The sequence below is a fragment of the Culex quinquefasciatus genome, chromosome 3, assembly GCF_015732765.1.
Source record: "Culex quinquefasciatus strain JHB chromosome 3, VPISU_Cqui_1.0_pri_paternal, whole genome shotgun sequence".
Lineage (NCBI taxonomy): Eukaryota > Metazoa > Arthropoda > Insecta > Diptera > Culicidae > Culex > Culex quinquefasciatus.
This window is the reverse complement of record NC_051863.1, coordinates 13,514,622-13,536,519: the sequence shown is the minus strand read 5'-3', so window position 1 is coordinate 13,536,519 and position 21,898 is coordinate 13,514,622. Positions and strand designations below refer to the sequence as shown.

At 34.5% G+C, this 21,898-nt stretch overlaps 2 protein-coding genes across 3 annotated transcripts in view; both read right to left on the bottom strand.

Moving 5' to 3' along the window:
- The window catches only part of LOC6049068 (high affinity copper uptake protein 1), a 56,412-nt gene extending 45,387 nt beyond the window's left edge, over positions 1–11,025 (bottom strand). Inside the window, exon 1 of one of the 2 annotated variants that reach the window (XM_038260003.1) lies at positions 10,555–11,025. The gene's annotated coding sequence lies outside the window, so the exon portion shown is untranslated. The remainder of the gene's footprint in view (positions 1–10,554) is intronic. The other variant, XM_038260004.1, reaches the window with a different exon arrangement.
- On the bottom strand, positions 10,866–21,462 carry LOC6049065 (DNA repair protein complementing XP-C cells homolog). Its single transcript, XM_038260002.1, has 3 exons — positions 19,103–21,462; positions 14,330–15,265; positions 10,866–11,055 (listed from the first exon to the last, which is right to left on the bottom strand). The coding sequence occupies exons 1-2, from the start codon at positions 21,296–21,298 to the stop codon at positions 14,333–14,335; spliced, it is 3,129 nt and encodes a 1,042-aa protein (XP_038115930.1). The 5' UTR covers positions 21,299–21,462; the 3' UTR covers positions 10,866–11,055; positions 14,330–14,332.
- Positions 21,463–21,898: the final 436 nt, after the last annotated feature.

The window sequence follows — 21,898 nt, the reverse complement described above, 5'->3', positions numbered from 1 at the left end:
AAGGGAATAAAAATAATGTTATGAACTACTGTAGAATTAAGCGAGTGAATATCCTGGTTTTATTTCTAATATAGGGTTAATGATTGTTGACGGTTTCGTAGACGGCGTGAAATTCGTAAAATTTATCAATTTTCTCGAATCACAAAAATAAAAAATATAAATATTGAAATAACAAGCCATAGTTTCAACATTTGCATGGAAAAAGTGTTTTAAAATGCATTTTACACTAGTTCACTGCCCCTGATCGCATAAATGTCCCATATGCATTTTCATCGATTTCGAGTTATTGATGCAGTTTGATTCAAAATTGTGTGCTCTTTCGAAAGAGCCTATAACATCCAGTACTTTGTTCTAGAAATCAGGAGGAAATCCAGTTTTTTCGCATTGTTATCCGAGCATTCGTTGGTGAAGGTTGTCTGAATCAACATGACTCGTCGCGTCCCGGCGCAAAACGCCGGCAATATTGCCCTACCTGCGGCTCAAGCAGGCAAAAAAGTGGGAATTTCCAAAAGGAAGGTTGAGGCCTCAACTGATGGCCAAAAACCGGGAATTTCCAAAAGGAAGGTGCTTTTGGAAGTGACATCGAACAGCAAAAAGACGAAAAAGAGCGACGGTACTGTACCGATGGATGAGGAGGAGGAGAACTCTTCATCGCACGAGGAGCAGCTTTTGAAGAACAACAAGTTCGCTGGACTGCCTGACGAGGACCAGGTAGCGGAAGCAAATGAGAATGAAGTGAAACAGCGAAAGGAGAAACTGCCTCCTTTTTATGTGCGGCAATCAGCAGCAACGATCGACTTTCGAGCGGGGCTGGTTGAACTCATCAAGTCTGGGAAAGTCCTAGGCAACATTCGTCTGTGTCAGGACGGATTTAAGGTGCTGGTGCAATCCAGGCAGCACTATCAACTGGTCAAGGATTACTTGACCGAAAACGAGGCGGAGTACTTTACCCATGATGTCGTCATGGATAAGCCGTACAAAATCGTCGTCAGAGGTCTGTACGACATGCCAGTGGAGGAATTAGCTGCCGAGCTAAAAGTTTTGAAACTGGATGTGTTGGCCGTGCACAAAATGAGCCGACGCAACAAAGACATCAAGTATCGTGACCAGCTCTACCTGCTGCATTTGGCTAAGGGATCGACGACGCTTCCTGAGCTGAAGGCAATTCGAGCGGTTTTCAACATTATCGTGTCGTGGGAGCGATACCGACCAGTGCATCGTGACGTCACACAATGCTTCAACTGCCTGGGTTTCGGGCACGGAGGTAAGAACTGCCACCTGAAGCGTCGTTGCGCCAAATGTGGTACCGATGCGCACATCACATCCCAGTGCATCCAAGATTCGCTGGTGAAGTGCCTCAACTGCAACGGTGAGCACTCGTCAACCGACCGAAAGTGCCCCAAGAGAGCTGAGTTCGTGAAAATTCGGCAGCAAGCATCGACGAAGAATCAGCCTCAGCGTCGTAGAACTCCTCCAGCCCTGGTGGAGCAAAATTTTCCACCTCTTCAACCGCGACGCCAGGTCCCGAACTTGGCACCGTTGCCGTTGGATCCCAGGAAGAGAGCTGAGATGAATCATCCACGGCCGGGTTCCAGCCAGGAGCCGAGACCGCCACCACCGGGCTTCAGCCAGGAGCCAAGACCAACCCAAGAACCAGCAGTTGAGGAAAATGGTAATGATCTTTACACCTCAACCGAACTCCTCAATATTTTCAAACAGATGTCCGCTGCACTGCGTGGATGCAAAACCAAGACCCAGCAGATTGAAGTGCTGACCTCGTTCGTCATCCAGTATGGATCGTAGGTCTCAAGCTGCTGAATTGGAACGCTTGCTCCATTAGGAGGAAGAATTTAGAGCTGGTGGATTTTCTTCGCGAGAAGGAGATCGACGTAGCTGCCATCACGGAAACTCATCTGAAGCCCGGTGAAAAAGTTTATCTGCAAAACTACAAGATCGCGACGCAGCTCGATAGGACCACCTCTGGAGGAGGAGGTGTGCTTGTCGCTGTTCATCGTGATCTCAAGCCACGCCGGCTGCCACACTTTAAGCTGGACATCATCGAGGCCGTTGGAGTGGAAATTCCCACTTCGGTTGGCCCAGTACTCTTCATTGCTGCATACTGCCCACGTCAGGTGAATTCCAGAGATGGTTCAGCAGCAAAACTGAAGAGCGATATCCAGAAGCTGACACGGCGGAGTGCAAAGTACATCATCGCTGGTGACCTCAACGCGAAGCATGAAGTTTGGGGCAACAGCAGGAGGAATCGGAACGGAGTGATTCTGCACAACGACCTGCAAAACGGATACTACAACGTCGTGAGTCCGGATCGTCCAACGAGGATGGCTCGGTCTGGGAATCACTCAATCATCGACTTCTTCATTACCAATATGGCTGAGAACGTGGCTCAACCTGAGGTGTTTGAAGAGTTGAGTTCTGATCACTATCCGGTGGTTGTGGAGGTTGGAGCTTCCGTTACTCCGCAGCGGCAACCAACCCGGAAAGATTACCACAACGTTGACTGGCAGCAGTTTCAGCAAGTGGTAGACAGCAACATCGACTATGATCAACACCCGGAAACTTCTGCTGATATTGATCGTTCGCTGGAGGTGATCCAGCAGGCTATCAACCAAGCAGAGGCTGCCAACGTTCGGGAGGTTCCTGTTAATTTTAAGGTAACTGATATTGACGTAGATACTAAACACTTGATTAGACTTAGGAATGTTTATAGGAGACAATATCAACGGACTGGGGACTATGACAAAAGATTTCAGTGAACAATTTGAACAAAATCATACAAGACCGACTTGACAATATCAGAAATCAAGAATTTTCAAAACATGTAAGCCAGCTTGGGAATTATTCAAAACCATTTTGGAAACTTTCAAAAGTTCTTAAAAACAAACCAAAGCCTATTCCTCCTCTTATTGTTGAGGATTCTCCTTTGATTACATCCGAGGAAAAGGCAAATGCACTTGGGCTTCATTTTGTTAGTTCACATAATCTTGGCGCTTCCATGACCAGCCGTAAAGAAACATCAGTTGCCAATAGTATTTCAACAATCAATGACTCTACCTTTGAATTTCCTGCAGATTCCCATGTTTCTGGTGAGGAAGTCAAAGTTGCAGTTAAACAAATGAAAAATATGAAAGCTCCAGGCTTTGATAACATTTTAATCTGGTGTTGAAAAAACAGAGTGATCAGTTCTTTCAACATCTAGCCAATATTTTCAATAAATGTTTGCAACTTGGTTACTTCCCCACCAATTGGAAGCTGGGCAAAGTCATACCAATTTTGAAGCCTCAAAAGATCCAACATCGCCAACAAGTTATCGTCCCATTAGTCTTTTGAGTAGTCTGTCCAAACTCTTTGAGAAGGTCATCTATTCAAGGCTTTTGGATTTTACCAACGATAATAATATAATTTTGAATGAGCAGTTTGGCTTCCGAAAGGGACATAATACTGCTCATCAGCTTACGAGAGTAACTAAAATCATCAAGCAGAACAAGCTTGAGTCTAAATCAACTGCTATGGCTTTGTTGGATGTTGAGAAGGCTTTTGACAATGTTTGGCATGATGGTTTGATACATAAACTGTATTTACGGTTTTCCAATGTATCTTATCAAAATTATCCAGCACTATCTTTCGGAGAGATCGTTCAGGGTTTTTCTGAATGGGATTGCTTCTGGATTATTCAACATTGATGCTGGGGTTCCCCAAGGAAGTATTCTTGGCCCACTTCTGTACAATATTTTTACATCTGATTTGCCTACTCTTCCTGGTAATGGTGTGTTGTCACTTTTTGCTGATGACACTGCCGTTATTTATAAGGGTAAAATAACCAGATATTTAGTTGGCCGTCTTCAGAAGGGTCTTGACGTTCTTTCCGAATACTTTGGCGACTGGAAAATTCGCATAAATGCAGCCAAAACTCAAACCATCATTTTTCCACTTTCCAAATCGGCCCGATTTGTCCCAAAGGATGATGTTTTGATTAAAATGAATGATGTTTCAATACCCTGGTCAAAGGAAGTTGTCTATTTAGGTCTCATACTTGACTCGAAACTATTGTTTCGGCAGCATGTAGATAAAATATTGAACAAGTGCAGCATTCTCATCAGGTGTTTGTATCCTTTAATTAACAGAAAATCAAAGCTATCTTTGAAAAATAAGTTAGCAGTTTACAAACAAATAATTTACCCCGTTATTGAGTATGCAGTACCTGTTTGGGAGTGTTGCGCTAGAACTCATAAATTGAAGCTCCAGCGTGTCCAAAACAAGGTACTCAAAATGGTTTTGAATGTTCCTGGCTGGACAAGATCAAGTGAGGTTCATGAATTAGCAGAAGTAAAAATGTTGGATCAGAAGATTCAAGAAAAATGTTTGAAATTCAGGGAAAAATGTGCTGTATCTGAATACCCCTTGATTCAAGGATTGGTTTAGTTTATTGTAAGTTTAAGTTAGTTTTAGGTTAGGTTATGTTTTCTTAATTTTTTTTTCCTCATTGTACCTAGTGTTACAAAAATGATAAATCATATACTTTTAAAGTTAAGAAAATGAACAGTGTTTAAATCACGAAAAGCAAACTAAAGCTGAAGAGCCACAGCTGACCACTTATTATGTAAACCAAATGTAATTATTATAAGAAAGATTCAATAAAGTATATTTAATTCAAAAAAAAAAAAAATTCCAGTTTTTTCGCGAAAACTTAACACGTAGCCTTATGTATGGGACAAACTTCAAAAGCGTTTTTCTCAGCTTGCTGTTTTTGCATATGGGACATATATACGAACATGGGCAGTTCAGTAGTATTGCAATCATTAGTTTTCAAAAAATGTAAGATTTGACAAAAACAAAAATTTTAGCAAAAAAAAAACATTTTGCGATAACAAACATCGAAAATTTTCAAATCAACCAAAACATTCTTAAAATGATCCCAAACATTCTTAAAATGGAATGAAAAACGTAGGGGAGTGAAATTTAAATTTATTTCAGCTAATCCATTAAAATTTTTAAGTTTTACGAAAAAATATTTTTTTGTCCCCTGATTTTTCGGGCCAAATTCGAAGGGAGGGGGAGGGGGGATGAGACAAAATCTTTTAATAAAATTTGTACCAGCCTAACAACTTAATAAATATTTCATCCAAAAAGAAAAGAAATTTTATTAGTTTTCAATTAAAAAGCTTAATTATATATGTGTGTAAATTTGATATGAACCATTTTAAGAAATGTTGAGATTTTTGAGTTTTTCAGAAACTATCAAATTTTTAGTAATATTTCCATTCGCTGTATTAAAAATTTTAGTGCTATTTTATTTGAAAGGCATAGTTTTGAAAGAAATTAAACGAATCAAGTTTTATTCAAAATAAAATTAAGAGTATTTTTTATCTTTGGAATCATATTTTAAAAACATAACAAATTTGTTTTTTTTGGCCTGTTAAATTTTAACGGTATTTGTTTATTTGGGTGGATAATTCCCGTGAAAGTTAAAAAATACTACTTTTTTTGTTTTCTCTTCTCATTTAGAATTTAAATTTGGATTTCTTAAAAATTATATTATTTTTGCAAAAATTTTATAAATTTAGTTTTTGAAAAATGAGCTAAAACCCTTAAAAATATGTTTTATGGGCTAAATGACGCAGAAAATTCAATTTATTTTACTAATTTTGACTGGACAAATCTAGCTATGATATGAAATTCAATTAAATGTAAAATGATATAACAGAAGCAAATTAGCGAAAATATTTGAGCTTTGTAAGTCGAATATTCAAAGAGCAGTTCAGTAAATGAGAATACGCGTGCCCTACATTTTGTTTCAAAATAAATATAGAGCCCATCCAATAACCAGAAGGATTTTTTTTTTAATTGGAAGAATTTTTTACATAATAATACATAATGAAGCATAAAAAGTAGTTTCTGTGGTTTAAACATAGGATTTTCAGAGTTATTTTAACATTTTTCAAGTTCCGCGAAATTTGCGTGAAATTTGGTGTTTTGAAATTGAGGTCCCCGTGAAATTTGCAATTTTCGAGCGTGAAAAATCACTAAGCCTACAGGCTATTACTAATTTGAAGGTTTGGATGCGCTCTTTCGATAGAATTGAAACCCGAGACATTTTTTTTGTTGATTAATTATAATCATCTTACAACCTCTAATTGAACGCTGAAACTTACAAAAATAGGCATTCGAGATCAAGGCAATAGTCAAAATTTTCACTGGGTAATAACACTATGTAATAATTGAGGAATTGATTGCACCATTTTTTTGTCGGATTTACTTCATCATTTTGTAAGAAAGCTCTATTTCACCTCTTGGTGATATTTAAAATGGGTAAAAAAGTCTGTGCATGTCTGTGGATTTGTCTAAAATTTTAATATATCAAGTTACATTCATAAAAAAAACCATAAGAATATGCGTTTTTAAGTATTTGAAGACTAACAAAATAATATTCGATTGATATTTTAGTCTGTGCACCTCAAAAAAAAATGTCTGGTGCAAGCTCAAATGTCTGTGAAACACAGACAAATCTGTGCATCTGTCATCCTTGATTGATAGTCCAGTGCGCGATCCGAGACAACCAGACAGCAACAAACTTCAAAAAACATCAAAATTTCAAAAATATTCCTCAGGTTTTGTGAATTTTGTACAGTATTACGACAAAAAATTTTCCGTTTTTTTTATATGAACTAATTTTAACCGTTTTGGTCTTAATCAATTCGTCTTATGCTTAAAACAACGTTAAGTCCAGAAGACTGTAAAAGGGGTGTTTTTTGCAAGAAACCACGTCATATGTCATATGATACATTTTTAGAAAGATTTTGAAACGACGAATCGACGTGGCCACTCAAGTCGGGAAATCGGGAAAGTCGAGAAAAAGTCGGGAATTCGCCAAAATCTTCGAAAAATTGGGAAAAAGTCGGAAATTTGTGATTTTTTGTTAGAAAGTCAGGAAAAGTTTGAAATTCCAAGAATCCTTGTTAGAAAAATATTTTCTAACTCTAGATTAATTTTTAAATATTTTGTACACCTTTGAAATTAATTTCACTCAATTCGTCTTAAGCATCGAACTTTTTTTTTATTTTTTAATTTTTTTTTAATTTTTTTTTGTTTTTTTTTATTTTTTTTATTTATTTTTTTTTATTTTTATTTTTTTTTATTTCACTTTTTCAATCTAAATAAGTATGAAAAGACTACTTAAGATCTAAGACATCAAAGATTCTAATAAATATCGAATGATTATGGTGGCATGCATTGTATCCAAATTTTTAAAATATTTTTTTATGAATCAACAGATTGTGATTTATTTTTGACTATGTTTATCAAACAAAAGGTAACATCTAACTTTAAACAACAACAAAGTCAAAATGAAAAAGAGTTTAATTTCGACGATTAAATCAGCGTATGGTTATGTATTGGTACCCATACATAACCATACGCTGATGTAATCGTCGAAATTAAACAATAGATAAAGCTTGATTTTCAGTTGTCGGAAAACTTAAGTATCGAAAAAGCAAAGCTAGAGGTTTTTTGTTCTGAATTTAAAAATATGGAAAAAAATTACGCTTTGAAAATATTTAAAATTCTTGAATTTGCTAACATGGCTGTTAAAAATTTCAATTAACTTTTTTTTGTTGTAATTATTAGTTTTTAAATATTGTTATTCTAAAATTTTATGTCTTTTGGGACCTCAAAATTCAAAATTTGTAAAAAGTTTAAAAAGATTTCATTTGATAACAAATTTATAACTAAACGTTATATGTACAATGTTCTCTAAATAGCATGTTAAAGACTTTATATGTTTTTTAAATGACGGGACAAATTGAATTTTAATTTTTATTGGCTTGATTAAACTAATAAGAATTTGTTTGAGTTTTTACAAATAAGTTTAAAGAACTTTTGTACAGAAACAGTGATTCTTTTTTTTTCTTAAGTTTAAACATTTAAATACTGACAATACGATAAACCGACATTGATTCAAAAAATTAAATATCAAAATTTACAAAATTACAAAGAAAGATTGGTAAAAATATCTTTCAAACGAATTTATAGATATTTTTAAATTGTTTGAAAGAATAATAACTATCATCAAGAGTAAAGATGTGTAAAGCATTGATAATAAATATAATCATAACAATAAAATTGAAAATTTTGTTGTCTTTAACTTTTTGTCATCATATTTTTCATAGCCAGCTGAAACGTAGTTTCAAAAAAAAAAAAATATGTTTGGTATTATTGAAATTCAAGTTTTTTTGTTACTAAAAATTTAAATGTTTGTCCGATGGTTTATCACCATTCTTTAGATAAGAAATACATATTTTTTAGGTTTTGGAAATGTGGGAGTCGGGAACTCGAAAATGGGACTTGAGTGGTCACCCTGTTATGATGTAGCCCTATGGAACCTTGCGATTTCGCCATCGGATACACAGTAACCTGTATCACTTTGAGGTCATGTCGAGGAATTTTAGGTGCTCACTCCATAAATGATTGAATATGATGTAATAGAATACTTTTTGAACAAATTTTCTAAGATCGCTCGTGGTCAATACAAATGCACCAAAATTGAAGTTTTTAGCCTCTCTCAGGCGGATTAATGACGAAAAAATCGCATTTTTTCGAAACTTTTTCCAGAAATGGACATATAATTTACACAGTACTTTGTGCTGTTAACCCTCTAACGCCCATGGTAAATAGCACTGGGTGATTAACTTTTTTTGAATCAATTTTTTTTTCTAAATCTATAGATTTTGTTCAACATAATCTTTAGCACAGTTTTACACCCATAAGTGGCAAGATAAACGTAAAAATCACTTTTCTTGGTTTATTTAAAAAAACTTCCCGACTAGTGCTATTTTGAATATTCGAAAGGGCAATCATTGTGACCACCACACACGCTTCCAGACACTATAAATCAATTTATCTCTCAATTTCATTCAACTCCACTGACCAGATTGAACGAATTGCGTGTCTCTGCTGCCGCTACTGCCGGGTCCCGCCCGCCTTCTAGTCGGACTGGCAACTCGCGTCGTTGTCTGCGTTTACACGGTGAGAACGTGGTGCGAGCGAGCAGCACCACACTCAAAAAAATATTCACGTTGAGGTTACGTGAAAAGCTATGTGGTATTTTTCCACTAGAGTTTTCACGTAACTTCTACGAGGTGGCCCTAGTAGAAACGGAATTTGCTGGCCAGATCATTTCACGTTGTTTCTACGTGTTTCGCACGTAAAAGCTATATGAATCGATTGATAAATTCTACATGTTTGTTTTAGTAAACATTATATGTACTTTGCAGGTATGGGTGATAACTATAATTGATTTTTGTTTTGCGAAGAGAAATAAAAAGAAATTAAGTTTAATTTGCAAAAATTCATTTTATTCATTAACTAGATTAACTGATCTTGGTCCAGTCGCGCATGTGCGGAGCAAGAAGATGTTCGAGCGAAGCTTACTGATTCCGCTGGCCTGCATGGCCGCAAGGGAACCCGTCTCGAAGTCGTTGTCGTAGATGGTCGGGTTGGTCGGCTTACATCGTCGAACCTTGGTCGAACCCCAGTGGATGTCCGCCTTGGTTGTAATTTCCGATGCTTGTTTCTAAACCAATCGTTTATTTGGATACAGCTTGTTGCTTAGAGCACCTTCGACGCGGACACTAAACTGGCCAGGGCCGACGAGAGAGCGGCGGCAAAGTATCCGGCGTTGAAGATCGGACCACCAAGATCGCAATCCATACTTGCAATCTCCCCGGCAAACGCTGGCCATATCCGTGACATTTTCGGTGACGTCAATTAACACGGTAGCATCGGCCACTACTGTTGGAACGAGCCTAGAAATTCATTTGCCGCCAGGAAAAAGGATGCTGCTGACAAAGAATCGGCTTCTGCGAGAAAAATATTATTGATTATTGATCAAATTATTCTAACTTTATTTAACTTACCGTTCTATTTTCACTTCAATTTTCAGGCACAAGACCGACAGCAGGTCTTCACCGTACACCATCAATTTTCATACTAAAATAATCACGTAGAAATTTTGCGGAATGGTGCACTCCAGTCACGTTGGAGTTACATTTTAAAACACATAAAAGCTACATGGAAAACCCTAGTGGAAAAATACTATAAGGTTTTTCACGTAATTTCAACGTGAAAATATTTTTTTGCCAGTACACTTTCACATTATTTTTACGTGTGTCACGTAAAATGGACCTATGGAGGGGAATTTTGGGGTTACGTGATTTTTCACGTAGCATCTACGTGTGGATTATTTTGAGTGCACTTGGGGAGTCAGCCCAACGCAAGAGTGCAAGAAATCGATTGCATCATACAGCAGGGGCGAGGGACTTGGCGAAGGGTAGTAGAGGCTGTCTACCGTGAAACGCCACCACTTGGCCACTGGGTCGCGGGCCAATGTTTGGTCTACCGGGATAGTGGTTCCAGCGAACTTCGACGCTCCGGATAAAGTGGGACAACAATTGAGACTACAATTTGCGGACAAATCGATCAGCGTAATCTCTGAAGAGTACGAACAGGGAGGGGGGCATTTATGTAATTATTGGACAATACCTTTTGTTAATGTTCCGACGTGCAGGGCAGCATGCGTTTCCTCCGGAGGCACCTGTCCAGCTGGGAGAATTGGTTCCGTTCGGGAAGATCACACGTAACACCACCACTCTAGTAGGCCTTGCCTTGGTTCGTTGACTTTCAGGGTCACCACTTTTTTTGCTCTCAAAAAATCACTGATAAAGAACTTCATCCAAATCAGCGCGCACTGCCACCAACATGACCCACAGGGAATGACCACGTTAGAAGACAACTCCCCCCTCGGAACAGGTTCTTTCCACTAGAAACAGCGTAATCCTCTTTGGAAAAATAACCGTACGGCCTTGCTGCTGCTGCTCTCTCCTTGTTCTCCGCCGCCGTCGAGAAGGGTCCGCCGTTGTCGTCGTGTCTTGTCCGCGGCGCGCACACTTGTCACTGCGAAAATTGGAACCGCGTCGTAATCCCGCACCCGTCGTCCGTAACTCGCGAAACTAGAGTGATTGAATGAAAACGGTGTTTTTTTCTCTATGACCCGTCCGACGTGAGAGAATTTAGGACGGAGGAGAGAAGAGAAAAACATTGAAAGAGGTGTGTGACAGCTGTCAGCTGTTGAGGCAGGGATGCCGAAGACTGAGTGCAGAGTTCTGGTGGGTGGAAGTCTGCGTTAAATGATTTAAAGTCTGCAGCCATAAAATTGTACAGCAAAACCCGTGTTATGGCGTTAATAGGGTCCTAAAACCATAAGTTAATTTTAATTTATGTACAACAGTAGCGGCAATGAAAACACAAAAAAAAACATACTGTCAAGAAAGGCCTATTGTTGAAAAAATGATTAAAAATCAATTTTAAACTTTTAGTGAGCTTACAAAGCATCATTGTGCTCAGGAAAATAGGCTTTATTGTAGTGTGTGGTTGTATCAGCAATCTAAACTTAATTTTAGGACCCGATTTAAGTATTTTAGTATTTTAGAATATTAGAATGTTTGAAGTTTTAAAAAGACTCCATTATCTGCCTCGAATTTGAGTTCTGCGATCTTAAATACTTCTTTTTTATTTTTTTTCAACACAGCCATTTTGGCCGCCAGTGATACATCACTTTAGAGCTTGTTGAGGGTTGTATTCAAGCTCAACAACCAGAAACAAGACAACGATAAAAAATCGCAATTCGATTATCCGAAGTAAAATTCTACAGTTTTTTTTTTGATAATCATGTCTGAACTGTAATTAAAAAAAAAAAACATTAGGCGTGGCAAAATATTTAAATTCAGAACCAAGCACTATGTCAATGTTTATGTATCTACAACGAGAAAAAAATGAATAGAAACCAAAAAAAAAAAAAAAGAAACACAAGACAACATTTTTTTGATGGATCAACTATGGTCCCCTTGGAACGAGCTGTCAAGTAGGAATTGGAACGTGAAGTGAATTTTATTAAAATGATTTAAAAATTCATTTTAAACTCTCGGTCGTACAAAGCGTCCCTCCCTTCAAAATTGGTCTGAAAAATCAGGGGGCAAAAAATATATTTTTCCAAAAAACTTCAAAATTTCCATGAAAATGTTAGTCTAATCATCTGAAAACCATCTAAAATGCATTTTTCTGCATTGATAAATGATAATATGTAGCATGTTTGGGCTTGTTTAAAAATATTTAGATTTTTTATGAAATTCCAATGCACAGCATCGCAAAAATTTTATTATTCTCAAAACCTAAAATGTTCGTCAATACTTAGATATTTTGGAAACTAATAATGGCAAAACAACTGGACAGGTTTACAATGCATTTTAAAACACTTTTTTCATTCAAACGTTGAAACCATGACTCGTAACTTCAATTTTTATACTTTTTTTTATATTTGCAACGGCCTAAATCTCTGAATTTGTAAATTTCGAAAGCTAAAATTTTCCGAAATTTGTTTTTTTTATTTTGAATTTTGATTTTTTTTATATTTTTAAAAATTCAAAATATCAGATTTTTTTAATTTTTATGTTTTGAATTTTTTTTTCGACTTTAAGATTTTTTTATGATTTAGTAGTTTTAGAGTTTTTAATTTAAGATTTTTATTTTTGGAATTTTCAGAATTTTGAATTTCTATAGATTTTAAGTTTTCCGAATTTTAGAATATTTTTAGAATTTTGGATGTTTTTTTATTATTTTCATTTTTAGTTTTTAAAATTTCAAAAACATTTTCATCTATAAAATTTTCAGTAATTTTTTGATTTTTAATCTTTTAGATTCTAGATTTTTTTTTTTGTAATTTTTGATTTAATTGATTTGATTTTTGGGTACTTGAACCTTTAGAATTTTGAAATTTCAGAATCAAGATTTTTTTTTTCGAATTTTACAAAATTACATTTTAAGAATTTTTATTTTTGAATTTGGGGATTTTTATCTTTTATTAATTTCAGATTTTAAAATCAGAAGCTAATTTTTTGAAATTTCAAAAACTTTTTTTATCTTACAAATTTTCAGTTATTTTTAGATTTTTAATCTTTTAGATTCTAGATTTTTTTTTTGTAATTTTTGATTTAATTGATTTGATTTTTGGGTACTTGAACCTTTAGAATTTTGAAATTTCAGAATCAAGATTTTTTTTTCGAATTTTACAAAATTACATTTTAAGAATTTTTTATTTTTTGAATTTGGGGATTTTTTATCTTTTATTAATTTCAGATTTTAAAATCAGAAGCTATTTTTTTGAAATTTCAAAAACTTTTTTTATCTTACAAATTTTCAGTTATTTTTAGATTTTTAATCTTTTAGATTCTAGATTTTTTTTTTGTAATTTTTGATTTAATTGATTTGATTTTTGGGTACTTGAACCTTTAGAATTTTGAAATTTCAGAATCAAGATTTTTTTTTCGAATTTTACAAAATTACATTTTAAGAATTTTATATTTTTTGAATTTGGGGATTTTTTATCTTTTATTAATTTCAGATTTTAAAATCAGAAGCTAATTTTTTGAAATTTCAAAAACTTTTTTTATCTTACAAATTTTCAGTTATTTTTAGATTTTTAATCTTTTAGATTCTAGATTTTTTTTTTGTAATTTTTGATTTAATTGATTTGATTTTTGGGTACTTGAACCTTTAGAATTTTGAAATTTCAGAATCAAGATTTTTTTCGAATTTTACAAAATTACATTTTAAGAATTTTTTATTTTTTGAATTTGGGGATTTTTTATCTTTTATTAATTTCAGATTTTAAAATCAGAAGCTAATTTTTGAAATTTCAAAACTTTTTTATCTTACAAATTTTCAGTTATTTTTAGATTTTTAATCTTTTAGATTCTAGATTTTTTTGTAATTTTTGATTTAATTGATTTGATTTTTGGGTACTTGAACCTTTAGAATTTTGAAATTTCAGAATCAAGATTTTTTTCGAATTTTACAAAATTACATTTTAAGAATTTTTATTTTTTGAATTTGGGGATTTTTTATCTTTTATTAATTTCAGATTTTAAAATCAGAAGCTAATTTTTTGAAATTTCAAAAACTTTTTTTATCTTACAAATTTTCAGTTATTTTTAGATTTTTAATCTCTTAGATTTCTAGAACTGTTTTAATTTTAAGATTTTTAGAATTCTATATTTTTTGAATTTTTAGAATTTTAGTTTTCCAAAATTGTAGAGCTATAGATTTTAAGATTTTCAGAATTAAAGATTATTGGTTCGTACATTTCGAAGAATTGAGTATCGAGGCAACTTGAATAATACACGTTTTATTCGTAAATAATTTCGATTTTTACCGCATAGAGCTTAACACATAAATAAACAAAAAAAGAAAACAAAATACTCACTCGCTACATGTTATCAAAGTTGTACCGATCTTTGAGCTTCTTCCGGATGAACAGTCCCGCCACCAACCGCTTCCAGTTTCCGTAGATCCGTTTGAGGCGCTTTTCCTCCTGCTTCCGCTGCTCCTCAACCTGCTCCTGGTACCACTCGTCCAGAACCACATCGCGGAACTCCTCACACACGACGTACCCGTCGTAGACGGCCGCACAAGCATTGTTCCGATACTCGAACCCGGTGATGGCCGGCGCACAATCCACGCGGAGTCGTTTGCAAATTTTGTTGAGTCCGGGCAGTTGGAGGTGGACCGTCCCTTTCGGCAGCATGCACGGCTTAAAGAGTTCGACGTTGCCGTACGCGGACCGAGGAACTTGGCCGTTCTGTGCGGTTGGAGGTTCGTAGTCCTGGACTTGCCATTCGCCAAACAGCTCCGTGTTGAGTCCGGTGACGGTGGTGCCGGTGACGCGATCGTATTTCGCCTTGCGCGTGACCACTTTGTACGGTTCCTCGAACATGCGGACGGTTTTGGCTTGCCGCAGCCAACCTTCACGGGAAAACAGGAGGTGTACGCAGTCGCGGGGGTAAATCGGTTCGCCCTTGAAGTGGCCGAGGACGACGGCGTCCCGCGGGTAGATTGCTTCGTTTTTGAGCAGGTGGCGTTGGATCGCGAAGCGGGGATGGTTTTTGAACTCGGCGATCTGTTCCGGGAAGGGTCGCTTGTTGAGCAGCTTGTCAAACTTGAGATCTTCGGTGCGGTCGCGGCGGGATGGGTGACGGCGACGGCCGTTACGACCGACTAGCGCCTGCTCGAGCCAACTGTCTTCGACGCGAAGTTTGCTCTTTTTGGTGCCGAGGCGGGAAATGTAGCGTGGGGACACGTCCTTGATGGAGCCGTCGTTGTTCCATGCTAGGACGTACGAGATCGGGTGGCTGGCTTGGTTCTGGGGGGAAAAGAAAGGAGGAAAGAGATTATTCTAAATTCTAAAACTTCTTAAAATTCCACAAAATAAAAAAAAACAAAAACAAAAAAACTCGAAAAATATAAAAACAATCTTAAAAATTAAAAATAATTGAAAAAATATAAAAAAATAAAGAACACAAAAAAAATTAAAATTATAAACATCAAAAATTCTTCAAATTTTAAAGTTTCTATAAATCGCAACAATTCCAAGAAATCTTAAATTCATATTTAATTTACAAAATTCTTATTATTTTTAAATTCTTAAAAATTCTTAAAAAAAATAGAATTTAAAAAAATCTAATACTACCAAATCTAAAAATTCTAAAAAAATCAAATTCTACAAATTCTAAAAATTCTAAAAAAATATAAAACAAACTTAAATTCTTAAGATTCTTAAAATTCTTAAAATTCTTAAAATTCTTAAAATTCTTAAAATTCTTAAAATTCTTAAAATTCTTAAAATTCTTAAAATTCTTAAAATTCTTAAAATTCTTAAAATTCTTAAAATTCTTAAAATTCTTAAAATTCTTAAAATTCTTAAAATTCTTAAAATTCTTAAAATTCTTAAAATTCTTAAAATTCTTAAAATTCTTAAAATTCTTAAAATTCTTAAAATTCTTAAAATTCTTATAATTCTTAAAATTCTAAAAATTCTTAACATTCTTAAAATTTTAAAATTCTTAATATTCTTAAAATTCTTAGAATTCTTAAAATTCTTAAAATTCTTGAAATTCTTAAAATTCTTAAAATTTTCAAAATTCTTCAAATTCTTCAAATTCTTAAAATTCTTCAAATTCTTAAAATTCTTAAAATTCTTAAAATTTTTAGAATTCTTAAAATTCTTAAAATTCTTTAAATTCTTTAATTTCTTAAAATTCTTAAAATTCTTTAAATTCTTTAAATTCTTTAAATGCTTTAAATTCTTTAAATTCTTTAAATTCTTTAAATTCTTTAAATTCTTTAAATTCTTTAAATTCTTTAAATTCTTTAAATTCTTTAAATTCTTTAAATTCTTTAAATTCTTTAAATTCTTTAAATTCTTTAAATTCTTTAAATTCTTTAAATTCTTTAAATTCTTTAAATTTTTAAATTCTTTAAATTCTTTACATTCTTTAAATTCTTTAAATTCTTTAAATTCTTTAAATTCTTTAAATTCTTTAAATTCTTTAAATTCTTTAAATTCTTTAAATTCTTTAAATTCTTTAAATTCTTTAAATTCTTTAAATTCTTTAAATTCTTTAAATTCTTTAAATTCTTTAAATTCTTTAAATTCTTTAAATTCTTTAAATTCTTTAAATTCTTTAAATTCTTTAAATTCTTTAAATTCTTTAAATTCTTTAAATTCTTTAAATTCTTTAAATTCTTTAAATTCTTTGAATTCTTTAAATTCTTCAAATTCTTTAAATTCTTTACATTCTTTAAATTCTTTAAATTCTTTAAATTCTTTAAATTCTTTAAATTCTTTAAATTCTTTAAATTCTTTAAATTCTTTAAATTCTTTAAATTCTTTAAATTCTTTAAATTCTTTAAATTCTTTAAATTCTTTAAATTCTTTAAATTCTTTAAATTCTTTAAATACTTTCAATGTTTTAAATTCTTTAAATTCTTTAATTTTTTTAAATTCTTTAAATTCTATGAATTCTTTAAATTCTTTAAATTCTTTGAATTTTTTAAATTTTTTAAATTCTTTAAATGCTTTAAATTCTTTAAATTCTTTAATCTTTTTTAATTCTTTATTTCTTCATATTCGTTAAATTCTTTAATTTTTTTAAATTCTTAAAATTCGTAAAAACATAGATTTAAAAAAATCTTAAATAATAAAAGAAAATCTAAGAGATCTTAAAATTCAAAAAAAATATCTAAAAGATCTAAAACAATCGAAAAATTCTTAAAATTCTTAAAAAACAAAAAAAATCTAAAAATTCTAAATAATTTTAAAATTCTAAAAAAAAATTGATATTCTGAAAATTTTAAAAACTTTTAAAGTTTTCAAATTTTCTTACAATTCTTAAAATCTTCCAGCAAAAAATAAAATTTTTAAAATTCCTAATATTCCTAATTTTTTTTTAATTTCTAAAATTCTCTCTTCGTAAAATTCTATCATTCTTCAAATTTTAAAAATTTTGAACAACTTTCAAATTTTAAGAAATCTGAAAATATTTAAAATTTTTGAATTTCTAAAATTCTCAAAATGCGTTAAATGCTTAAAATTCTTATGACTACAAAAAGTTCTAAAAAATATATATTTAAAAAATTCTAAAAAAAGATTTAAAAAAAATTATAACATCAAAAAATAAAAAAGATCCTAAAATTTCAAAAGTTTAAAAATTCCAAAAATTTAAAAATATAAAAAAATATACAAATTCTAAAAATTCCAAAAATTCTGAAAATCTTAACAGTTTTTAAAATTCTTAAAATTCTAAAAACTTTAAAATTCATAAATAACCTTAAAATGCAAAATTAAAGAAAAAATTAAAAATGCTAAAATAAAAAAAAAAACAAAAATTTTATAAAATTGATAATTAAAAAAAAAATCTGAAATTTCTTAGAATAAAAAAAATCTCAAGCTTCTTAAAATTTAAATAAAACTCTAAAAATTCTAGAATTTGAAAGTTTTAAAAATCGTAAAATTTTAAAATTTTATTATTTTAATCTGGATATTAAAAAAAGGCATTCTAAAATTTTAAGATCCTAAAATTTTAAAAATTCTTAAATTATAAATTTCAAAAATTCTACAAAATTCAGAAATTTAAAAAAAAAAATCAGAAATTCTAAAAAATCTAAAATTCAAAAATTTGAATATTCAAAAAATCAAATATTACAAAATTACAAAAATACAAAATAACAAAATTATAAAAATACAAAATAACAAAATTACAGAATTGCAAAATAACAAAATTACAAAATTCCTAATTTCCGAATTCAAAAATTTAAAATTAAGAAAAAATTCCAGGAATTTAAAAAAAATCAAAAATTCTAAAATACAGTAACTAACAAATTTAAGTATTCAAAAATTCAAATATTAACCCTCTACTGCCCATTTTTTTTCGATTTTTTTTATTTTTTCCTTGTTCTACGAAAAACTTTACTTCTCTTGTTTTAAGTTTTTGTTGTTTCATTTTTTGTATTTTAATCTGCATTTATTTTGCCTAGTTTGTGTTTGTTTTTGGTAGTATTTGGCCTACTCTACCACATTACATCATTACATTTTGCCTAACATTTTTTTCATTTTTAATTTTTTTGCATGTTTTTCACATTTTCTGCTATAAAATGGCACCATTACCATTTAAATTGTAAATAAATGCGTAGAGGCATAGTCTGGGGCACTAGAAAAAATACTGCATACTTATTTTTACTTAAAATATAAGAAATGTTAGTAAAAAACACTGCTAAAGTTGACCTCTAAAAAAAGGACATTTTTAAAAACATTGGCAAAGTCACATAAAACAAGTAAAACTTCCGGCCCATAAATTACCTAAAATTTTAAGAGTTCTTCTTTTCAATGCTTTTTGAAGATCAAAAAAAATGGATTTTTGGCAATTTTTTAAATCGAAGCCCGTCTAAAGGCGTTCATTTCAAGATTCAGAAATTTTTAAAATTGAAACATTAAAAACATGAAAAATTAAAAAAATACAAAGCAATTGAAATTTTTCAAAATATTACAATTTAATTAAATTAAAATTTTAAAATTCTAAAACTCGAACATTAAAAAATAAATTTAAAAAAATAAAAATTAAGAATAGATGAAAATTAATCCTTCAAATTTTTAAAATCCTGAAATTTCAAAATTCTTTTTGTTTTTGAACAACCAACTAACCACGGTATGCTCCAGGCAGTGCACCATTCCGGATATGACATCAACCGTGACCCACTTGTCCTCGTGCTCGCAGTACACCTCAACCCAGAGGTCAATCCCGGAGCGCGTAACGTTCCGCTTGCCGGGACGACGCCCCCTTCTCGGCGACGACGACGAGCTGCACCCTTCTCCGCAGTATTCTTCCTGCGCTGCCTTGGCGGCCGCAGCCGCCGCCGCCTTCTGCTCCTTGGAGGCCTTGTACGCGGCCAGGATCTTCTCGCGGCGCGCCCTCACCTGCTCGTCGAGTTCGTCCGGGAAGGGAATTTGGTCTTTGTCGGTTGACGGTTTTTTCGCTGGTTTCGTCTTGCCTTGCAACTTTCGCGCGATGTTCTGCTCGATCTCGAGGAAGGAACTCTCCATCAGCTTCAGCTGCTTGCGCGGTTTCGGTTCCGGCAGGTGGTCGTGGCCGCCGTCCAGCTGGGGGATGGTGGCGCAGAAGCCTTCGCGGCGACGTTTTCGGGCGGCTTCTTTGCGCCGAGCTTCGACGGTTTTGTCGACCATGGCGGTCAGCTGGGTTTTGACTTTGCGGATTGTGCTTCCTTTGGGGGCGAGGTGGGCGCGTTGGAAGTCTAGCAGGAGACGCCGGTCGGCTTCGAGTTCTTCGCGCGTTTGTGGATTCATGCGGTAGAGGTCGCTGGTTGGGACGTGCTTTGGGGGAACCGGAAGGGAGATTATGAGTCGGCAGTGAATCGAAAGCGAGCGGAGCATCAACAGGTAAAGGAGAATGTAGTCGCGCTTGGAGAAGGCCGATCGCTGAAGGATCTGATACTTGAGGGTGGCGAAGAGGGGTGGCAGTTTGGCGCTGTTTGGTGGGTGGAAGTACATGACGTGGTTCTTGAGGCGTACGGCCTTGCGGAAGTAACGCGTGACCTGTTCGAAATAGTGCAGATTGGTGAGGCCTTTTGGCCGGCAGTTGGTCGTAGAGGGCAGTAGACGTTTGTTGATCGCTTTGATAAGGTTGGCGTTGCTTAGCGTTCGATTGAGGAACGTCCCATGGCCAATCCAGCAAAGAACGGACACTTTGTGCAGGTAGATTTGGTTCTGTCGCTTCTCGCGATTCATCATCCGCTTAATCGCGGTCAGCAGGTCCATCTTTTTCTTGCCCGACCTCCCATTCTGCTCCGCAGATTCAAACTTCAACGTAATCTCAACCGTCTTTTCCCGGTCCTTATCTTTCTTACCTCCATCAACCGCAACAAAGTCGCTCCTTCCGGAATGCTTCACGACCTTCCCCTTAACTTTCTCCCCCGCCAACAGCAAGTTCGAAACGTCCTCCTCTCCCTTCTTGACCTCCTTCTGCTCGCGCTTCCTCCGTAGCAGGTCCATCTCTTCACGTTCTCGCTCGATCCGCTTGGAAACCTCAACCAACTTGACCATCGTCATGCAATCCTGGCTAGACTGGTTAATCTGCTGAATCAGCTTCTTGTTGAACTCCGTCGAGTCCACTTCGGCATTTTTGACCGAACTCAGCGGCTTATCCTCCGCATCATCATCCTCCGACTCGGCCACACTCACCCCGGCATTGCAATCAAACTTGACCTCTCCCCGTCCCTTTCCATCCTCCTTTGAAGTAACGGAATTGAAAAATTCCGAATTCAAATCCAGCTCATCCGGATCGACCAAATAATCGTCCCCGCTGCTCTCATCATCGTCATCCTGATCGTCCTCCTCCCTCACCTTCCTCTTAACCACCTTTACCTTCTCCTGCTTCGCAGGTTCCGCCAAATCCGGCCGATACTTCCGATACAACTCCTCCACCGTAAACGTCGTCAGCTTGATCGAATCCTCCTTGGCCACCGTCGCCACCACCTGCTTCGGCTTGCGTCCCTTCCTACCCTTCGCCACCGGTTGCTTCCTCTTCTTCGAAACGACCTCCTCCCCATCCGTCGACACCGCGTCATCCTCTTCAGGTGGCAGTTCCGGCACAGCTTCCACAATCGCCTCCTCCTCCTCCTCCTTGGGCAGCTCCTTCCCCAACTTGGTGGCAATTCGGCGGGATGAACGCGTTGGAAGCTGCCTAACTTGTTGCTTTTTTCGCTTGGCCGGCGGTGCTGCGGCTTTGAAACCGGTTATTTTCTTCTCCTCCTGGTCCGGGTTCCACTCGTCTTCGCTGGCGGAAAATTCTGGCGGCGATTCCGGCTCGCTGTCGGAGGCCATGGCGGAGAAGGTAGTGAAAAGCTTGAGTTTAAGCTGTTTTTAAGCTGCACGAAACTAAATCACGGTTATTCACATTGAAAATACACGAAATTCACGATTTTACACGAAATTGCGAAACTTGCTTGCTCCGCTTGCTTCTAGAAAATGTCAACAAACATTTTGACAGGTAAACACGCCATGCACGGTCAAAGGGAGAGCTGTTCAAAATGGGTTAAAAGAGATAAAATTGTTGACATAAAACAGGGTGACCAGGGTGCCAGGGTTACTCTGTGTACATACTTTTTTACAGACATTTTTAAAAACCATGTGGCACCACAGGCCAATCTTTTGTCTTTTTTGGTACACAAATACACAGACGTATCTGGAGTTTTTTTTAAAAGGTACAATAAACCAAATTTTCAGTTTTTGCTTTATGGGTGTTTTTTAATACCCCAGACTCAAGGCGGTTTTAAAAACACCCAAAAAGCAAAAACTGGAAATTTGGTTTATTGGACCTTTTCAAAAAAAAAAAAAAAACTCCAGATATGTCTGTGTATTTGTGTACCAAAAAAGACAAAAGATTGGCCAATCTGTTTGCCTTGACAATCCATAATGGAAATC